This window comes from Carassius auratus, unplaced genomic scaffold, assembly GCF_003368295.1.
Source record: "Carassius auratus strain Wakin unplaced genomic scaffold, ASM336829v1 scaf_tig00040333, whole genome shotgun sequence".
Classification (NCBI taxonomy): domain Eukaryota; kingdom Metazoa; phylum Chordata; class Actinopteri; order Cypriniformes; family Cyprinidae; genus Carassius; species Carassius auratus.
In genome coordinates, this window is record NW_020526586.1 from 128,453 (window position 1) to 137,096 (window position 8,644).

General features: G+C 39.9%; 1 protein-coding gene across 1 annotated transcript in view; it reads right to left on the reverse strand.

The window, feature by feature from the left end:
• LOC113084593 (neurexin-2-like) overlaps positions 1 to 7,894 on the reverse strand; it is a 114,364-nt gene extending 106,470 nt beyond the window's left edge. The window contains exon 1 of the mRNA XM_026254909.1: positions 6,625 to 7,894. Within this exon, the coding sequence (XP_026110694.1) occupies positions 6,625 to 7,336 (712 nt within the window). The 5' untranslated portion in view covers positions 7,337 to 7,894. The remainder of the gene's footprint in view (positions 1 to 6,624) is intronic.
• Between the last annotated feature and the right edge of the window lie 750 nt (positions 7,895 to 8,644).

Sequence of the window (8,644 nt, forward strand, 5' to 3'; positions counted from 1 at the left end):
GAAAGTAATAAGTAGTTTGAAAAAAGCCCCAGTCTCTAGATTTAGATGAATATTCCCTGTGGATTGTGGGTAATTGAGTCTAGTACAGCTTTTTCAGCAGTCTCTAGATCTTCACATAGGCTTCATTATTACACTGGCCGGTGTATTCATGTAGCAGTTGCTTTTATCCAAACAATTTATGAATGAAGAACACAACACACCAGTGATTCATCCTGAGGAGATGATAGCATGATAAAATCTGCAATACGAACATAAAGAACAAATGAGTGTATCCTGTATTCGAGTATATGGGAGTGGCTACAAGGATTTGGGTGTGTTGAGTTTTGGAGTCCTATGTTTGAAATGTTTTCAGGCATGAACCTCTTTTGGGTGGATTTGTGAAGATTCAGTTCAGCAGGAAGACACATTCTGTCAGTTTATATCTAGTTTAAAGACCCATCTCTTTAACCTGGCTTACACATAACACACTAATATGCTTTTAATATCCAAATCCGTTAAAGGATTTTTAGGCTGCATTAATTAGGTAAACCGGAACAGGAACACTTCCCATAACACCCGATGTACTTGCTACATCATTAGAAGAATGGCATCTATGCTAATATGGGTCTATGCATCTACGCAGTGGGTGTTGTTGGCGCAGTGGATAAGACACATGCCTTTGGTGTGAGAGACCCGGGTTCGAATCCACTGTGAAACAACAATGTGTCCCTGAGCAAGACACTTAACCCCTAGTTGCACCAAAGGCGTGCGACCCTTATATAAATACCAACTGTAAAGTTGTAAGTCAGCTAAATGAATAAATCTAATATTAGTCTGTTTCTGTCTTATTGCGAGGTCACCGTAACTGACCCCAACTGAGCCTGGTTTCTCCCAATGTTTTTTTCTCCATTCTGTCACCGATGGAGTTTCGGTTCCTTGCCGCTGTCGCCTCTGACTTGCTTAGTAGGGGTCACTTAATTTACGGTGATTGGTCAAACACAGTTCCTGCTTTGTTTGTAAGTGTGTGTTTGTGCATCAGGTGAACACACAGGCTTCATAGAGCGTAAGTGGATGAACAGGTGAGTGTGTATCCGTGTTTGTGTGTTTCTGTGTGTGAGTGTGTTTGTTTGCATGTGTGTGTGTGTGTGTGTGTGTGTGTGTGTGTGTGTGTGTGTGTGAAAGAGAGAGTGTGTATGTGTGTGTGTGTGTGTGTATAATGACATGGGTATGACACAGGTATTACAAGGAGAGGGTGACTTATGAGGACATAACCCATGTCCACATTTTTCAAAACACTTATAAATCATACAGAATGAGTTTTTTTGAGAAAGTAAAAATGCACAAAGTTTCCTGTGAGGGTTAGGGTTAGGTGTAGAGTTGGTGAAGGGAGATAGAATATACAGTTTGTACAGAATAAAAACCATTACACCTATGGGATGAACACACTTTACACAAAAACAAACGTGTGTGTGTGTGTGTGTGTGTGTGTGTGTGTGTGCGTGTTTGAGAGAGAGAGAGAGAGAGAGAGAGAGAGAGAGAGTGCGTGTGTGTGTGTGTTTGAGAGAGAGTGCGTGTGTGTGTGTGGGGTTGTGGTTGAGTAAGTAATTATCTCAGTGATGTATTACTGTCCTAAATGTCCTCCACACTTAGGTGTCTTTGTAAACTGGTGCTGGAGTCTCACCAATCCGTGAAGACAAAATGAGCCATTTGAATGCACTAAAATGTGTGTGTGTGTGTCTGTCTGTATGTGTGTGTGTGTGTTTGTGTGTGTGTGTGTGTGTGTCTGTGTGTGTGTACATTCAACACCAGCAATGGCTGAGCACCAGCTATACTTATAATATTTACATTAAGAGGCACATTTTAGTTTCACTCGTCTTCATGTAGATGTTTAACACAGCCATCTGCCAGTAATTTACACCAGAGACGTTTGCTCATAAACCCGCTCTAATCCAATCAGCATGAGTGACTGCACATGGCTCGTGTCGTTTAACTGATCGCTCTTAATGTGCACCCTTAATCTCTCGCCCTCCTGCTCCACGCAGATCTGATTTTACATCTGTAATTACAGAAATAGGCCTGAGATTCTCACGTCTGACAGGCTGAAATACACATGAAACGACATTAAACAGTCCCTGCATCATTACAGGGCTCAGGGCAACTGAAAATCATTCAATCCATAATCTAATGCTCTTGATTTCAAAAACAGCTGGATGGAACAGAATGCACAATACGTTTTAAAATACTGACTATTTTCAAGACAATTCTTCTGAGAGGGTTTAACTCAGCAAACAGAGAACAACTAATTATTGCAGCGCTGAACAATATCGAGATCAAAATAAGCACTTCGAAATAAGGTTCAATTCATTAACACTAGTTAATTAAGTATCGTGAACTAACACTGAACAACCATTTTTTACAGCATTTACTTAAAAAAAAACATAGAACAATGAAATTTAAAAGGATGAGAATCAATTGCCACTGAAAAACTCAGATCACCCAGATGGTGGATCAGCACCTAGAAAGGACCTCTACATCCCTGAAAGACAGCGGAGACCAGGACAACTAGAGCCCAGATACAGATCCCCTGTAAAGACCTTGTCTCAGAGGAGCACCAGGACAAGACCACAGGAAACAGATGATTCTTCTGCACAATCTGACTTTGCTGCAGCCTGGAATTGAACTACTGGTTTCGTCTGGTCAGAGGAGAACTGACCCCAACTGAGCCTGGTTTCTCCCAAGGTTTTTTTCTCCATTCTGTCACCGATGGAGTTTCGGTTCCTTGCCGCTGTCGCCTCTGGCTTGCTTAGTTGGGGTCACTTCATCTACAGCGATATCATTGACTTGATTGCAAATTAAAACAGACACTATTTAAACTGAACAGAGATGACATCACTGAATTCAATGATGAACTGCCTTTAACTATCATTCTGCATTATTGACACACTGTTTTCCAAATGAATGTTGTTCAGTTGCTTTGACACTGTATTGTTAATGGCACTATATAAATAAAGGTGACTTGATACTATTTTATACTAATGGCCTAAGACTTCTGAACAGTCCTGTACATTAGATAAAATGGAGCACTTGCACATCTTTATACCCCATCTAACCCTGACTGTGAAACACTAGACTGCCCTGCTAGGGAAACAAAACTAATGCAGAAACTAATACAGAACTCAGACAACGACTGCCGCGTCCATTTAATGAGATTATTCCTGCTGTGTCATTCACAGAAAGTCAGAGCGAATAAATCAAGTTTCTGCCCACAAGCCTCTTTACATTTTCTCAAACATGTTGACATGGAGTGAAGGCAAACACATCTCAATTGCCTTTTCTCAAAAGGACAAACTTTTCCTGCAGTCACAGAGGTGCTGCATTGGTATGCTGTGCTCAGTTTAGCCAAGAGCCAAGCAGTATCAAACTCTCCGTGACCTCCCACTTGCATCCCAACACAGAAGAGAGAAAATACTGAAAAAACAATGGCAAAAGGAGAGCACGATCTCAGTTTGAATCTCATTTGAAAGCTAATAAAGACTTTGAATGGTCCAACAGAAGCAGCACAAGCATCCCATCACCCCCCCCCCCCCCAAAGGATCTGAACATACACATACATTTGCATAGTGCATAGGTTTGCAATGCAAGTCCCATTTGTCAAGTTGATGACCCCTTTGAGAAATTATACAAATATAAGAGATACGATTATTTTTAAGTACTGCCCTTCAGAAACTATGTAAGCTGCAGTAGTGGTCAAAATTTTACATACGCTTTACATTTGCAAAATGTTATTTATTTTATTAAAATAACTGGGATCATTCAAAGTGCATATTATTTTTTATTTAGTACTGACCTGAATATATATATATATATATATATATATATATATATAAAAAAAAAAATTTTTGTGCATAAAATACATTTACGTATAGTCCACTAGAGAAAATAATTGTATGTATTCAGCTATAAATTGACAGAATACGATACCTTATACATTAATATACATCTGCATTTGCATAACATGTTGTGCTTAGTACAGTTTTGATCACTATTGGGTCATTCTGTGCCAAATAAATTTTTTTAAATATTTTATCCATATTTTTTCTGAAGAAAAATAAACAAGTATGAAAAAAAAGAAAAAAAAAAGAAATGAGTCTGGAACCACTGATTGAGTTGACAAAGAATGATTCTATTGGTCTTAAATGTGGTTAAACAGTTAAAATAGTGAAGCTGCCATAATTCAGAAATGTAACCAACAGAAAGACAGGAAAGGAAAGTCTGGAGGAAAGTGTAATGGATGAGTGTAGACAAGTATAAATGGAGAAACTGAATTGCTTTCTGGAACTGAAGACAGCAGCGACTGGGAGAGAACTGAATGAAACTCACTTTAGAAAAGAACAAAGTATAAAAAGCAGTGATTCATCTCTTTTAGATCCTTAATTGTCTAAAGGGCAAAACACAAACTGGTCAGAAACGTCCATTCAGAACAGCAACAGAGAGACTGAGAAAGTCCAACCCAACCATCAATACACCCTTTATGAGAGTTCTTGACCTGGGATGAATTTCCCAAAAGCTTCATAAGCCTAAGAAGATCGTAAAAACGACTGTACGACTGATCTTAATAGAGTAATCATAAAGCCCAGTAAAATAGAAATACACACCTAAATTAAATGACTGAACAACAACAAAAAAAAATATATAGTAATTAATAAAATAATGTAGGAAATATACTTCAAAATTATACACTGATAATCTATCAATGACTTGCTGGCTTGCACGGAAACCAGCAACTTATTGGACCCAAAAATAACGTCTCCTCTCTCTCTATATAATATATATCTCTCTCTCTCTATATATATATATATAATAATAATTATTATTATTATTATGTGAAGTATAATATTATATGTATAATGCAATATAATATGATTATATTATATTATATTATATTATATTATATTATATTATATTATATCTGAGTTGTCTGGAACACAGCATTAGGTAAACATTTTAATAACCGAGCGTGTACTACAGTTATGAATCATTCTAAGGTGATATTTCAGCACTTCACAAACGGATAGCGACTCCTAAGTAGTACTTAAAGCACGGCTACATTTTTGGTAAACGCACGTGAAACAATAATGAATGATCCCAAATTGATGCATAGAAAACGCTCTTCAATCATTTATAAGATCAAACGTTATTGGGAAACCCAGCCCTGCACATTAACGGTGTCTTTGAAGTCTTGAATTTGAGGCTATAAATTTTGTTGTCAAGTGTTGTGGATTCTTGAACCGGATTATGCCACAAATGTGACTTTAAAGACTTACTCGTTGTTTTGACTTAAATCTACACTAACTGTGCATTCAAACCAGACGTGACTTGCGTGAATAAATTGCGCTATGTATGCATAGTTGCACACTTGAACATTTGAGTTTATTCACTTCATTTACGTGTGAAGTTCACTTCACAAAAGACGTGAATTCGCTTCATGGGAGGGCTTCTGATTGGTTGAGTTCACAATAGTTCTCTATTTATTTGGATAATTTTCTAAATGATACTGTTATCGTGTCATGAAATGTAGTTTTAAAAGTATTTGAGTTGAGAATGTAGTTGTTTTAAACTCAAATATGCGGTTTATTTATAAAGACAATGCCTTTTAAAAATGTGTTTCGCCGATTTAAGAGAGGGTCAGCGGGAGCTCAGTTCTCATGTTACCGACGAGAGCATTTGTGAATCAGCTAGTCCTTCGGACATTTGCCACCGGCTCTGATGTCTCTTTAGTGGGTAAACATAAAATATATTTCGTTTTTGGAAAATCTAACAGGAAATCTTTGGTCTAATATTATGTTAAAATGAAAATAAAAATAAAAAGAGACAATACTGTTTGATATAATATTTTGTTTCATAGTAATGCAGGCAGGCTATATAGGCCTACACATTTCCCTGAACAACATTTCTGCGGCTATTAATATTTGTTAATGAAAACTAAAGGAGACAGTGGTGTTTTTGTTCAAGTTTAGATTGTTATAGTTTTCAAATGATAAATGGAGCCACTGTTTCTATAGAAGTACAAAGAATTACATGCAGCTCTGGGTATCCATATACAGCGACAATGATTTTGTCCTCAATTGTTGTTTTGGATTTCTACCATCGCTAGGTACATCATAATCACATCACTACTAGAGCAAGCTCCTGATTGGTTACCGTGACACAAATTTTCTCCAAAGTTCAGATTTTTCAGGTGGTATTTTTGGACATTGGATTTCATGAACATTGATCTTTACACTGTGTGGAATGAACATTCAGCATCTCTATCATTGTTGTCATTCTTGTACTGTTTATGGAGGGGTTTGAAAGATAAAAAGAGGTAAATGAATGAGAAGCATTTATTTATTGTTTTATTTATAGATCACCTGTTTTGGTCAATGCCTGCACTATATGGAGCTAATTGCCTTATTGATTTGTATTCTCTTGTGCTTTAGACAAAATCTAGTCAGGGGTTCCCTCCCTATGAAACAGATTTATAAACGCTTTTGTGAGAGTTAGATAGCGGCTATACTGTAGTATGACCATTACAACATAATTCCCCTAGATTCCTCCAAACATTGGTTAACACAGAAAGCAGAACCGGGACCAGTTTCCTCTTACCTTCTTTGCAGTATTTCCCTCGGAAGCGTGTGTGAGAGCAGTCGCAGTAGACCTCGCCGAACTGGATGGTGCAGTATCCCCCGTTGAAGCAGGGGTTCTGCTTGACGCACAGATACTCCAGATCGTTATGAATGCCATTGTTGTTGAGTAGAGTGGGAGGCATCTCCCCTACCTTCAGATTGGAGATCAAACCCATGAACGGAGGCTCGTACTTCACTGTGCTTGACGTAAGGGCGGACAGACGGATGTCCGGCGGGATGCCCCCCACGAACAGGTCGCTGACGACCGCCATCTCCTTGCGCTTGGAACGCACCTCCGCGACTTTGGTTTCCCCGTCCACCATCAGCACGGTCTCACGGTAGTTTCGGGTGAGCAGTACCATGTGCCAGCGGTCATCGTTGACACGGGTCTCCATCTGCAGGGTGGCGGGTTCGGCGCAGTGGATGGCAAATCGCAGCTGTAGGTGTCCACCACTGATGAGTAGCTCCAGGAAGTCACAGTTCCCACCATCATCCACGTACAGAACCAGCGCCTTGCTCACATTGGTCTTGAGGCTAAAGCTGAGTTCCCCGATCGAGCCAGCCTCCCAACGGGCATAACGTGCCCACTGCCCCGGGGCGCCGCCAAACTCCAGGGCCCCGGCTGATATAAGGAATCCCGCCAACAGAATCGGCCACAGGGGCCAGAGAGTTGACCAACACCCTGACTTCATTTCACCCACCCTGATGATACAAGATCAAAAACCTGCTCCTGGAAGAGGCTGTGGGAGCAGTCTCAAAGTGCAGAGTTTCTCTTTGACTTTGCTTAAGAGGAGGAGCTGAATTCCCAGAGCTGCCAGATCAGCACAGGTACCTTCTGCCAGACAGTCCGTTGTTCACTCCGTTTCTCACTCTTTCTTGGCCTGTCTCCCCTTTTATCCAGACTCTATCTGTAGTCTCTCCATTGGTCAGTGCAGGCAGGGGGTGATGAGGGATAGATAGGAATTGCTGCTTTTTATCCCCAGCTTGGTTGTCAATTTAACTTTTCTTTGGAATGCTTCAAATTTGAGATTTCAAAGCAATATGATTCTTGGGACTGAGGTTTCCTTCAAGGCTGATGTTTCTAAATAAGACGGAGAGGCATGATGCAGCTATCCTGTGGACCACAGGTGATGGTCATGGCTGAGTCTTTATCTGTGATTCATTTGTCCATTGTTCTTCCAAATTGTCTCATCCAACATGAGGAATCATGGCAGGAACACTCTACTGACCTCCATATTCCGGCATTCTCTGGGCCTACAAGACAAAAGGAACATTTGGTTAGCAACAGCAACATAAATACAACCTTACTAAATATATCCAGACATATGGTTTTGAGAGGGTTATTCATTGACAAACAATCGTCCACACCTCTGCACAGCAGAAAGTGCCTGTGGTGTTTCAGATTTAATCAGGCATTTCTGTTCAGTGTGAAAATGATCTGCTGCATGCTAAATCACACAGGCAACTTCAGAAAGTTTGCAATGCTGCCCTTTGTCAGACTAGTGTGAAACAGATTTAAAACACACAGCTCTGAGAGAGAAAAAACAATACAAAGCATACAAATGCTCAGCATGACCTGTATGGTGATAGTCAACATTGTTGGCAGAAATTGAGTGTCCCCAACTAAAGCCTGTGTTATACTTATAGTAAACTATAGCTAGTCTGCTATTGACCGCTAGGTAGGCACGAGGTGAAAATTGTCATCAGAGATTACCACGTGCCTCCCATTTTTTGACCGCGCTGACAAGTACACATTGTCAGTAGGCTTCAAAAGCACCAATGCAAATGTGCAGGCTGTGTGAAGAAGCCTGTTGCTACTTGAACCTGATTAATCCGTCAATAAAACAATATAAAGACAGCCAGATGTGCAGTAATTCTGGGCAATTGCGGAGCGTACCATCAGTGCACGCTTTCAGTAGTATAAATACAAGTAGTCCGCATCCGAGCTGACCATGTATCCGGATTGCTCTTGCAGAAAGAATAACACATGCTTAAGCAAG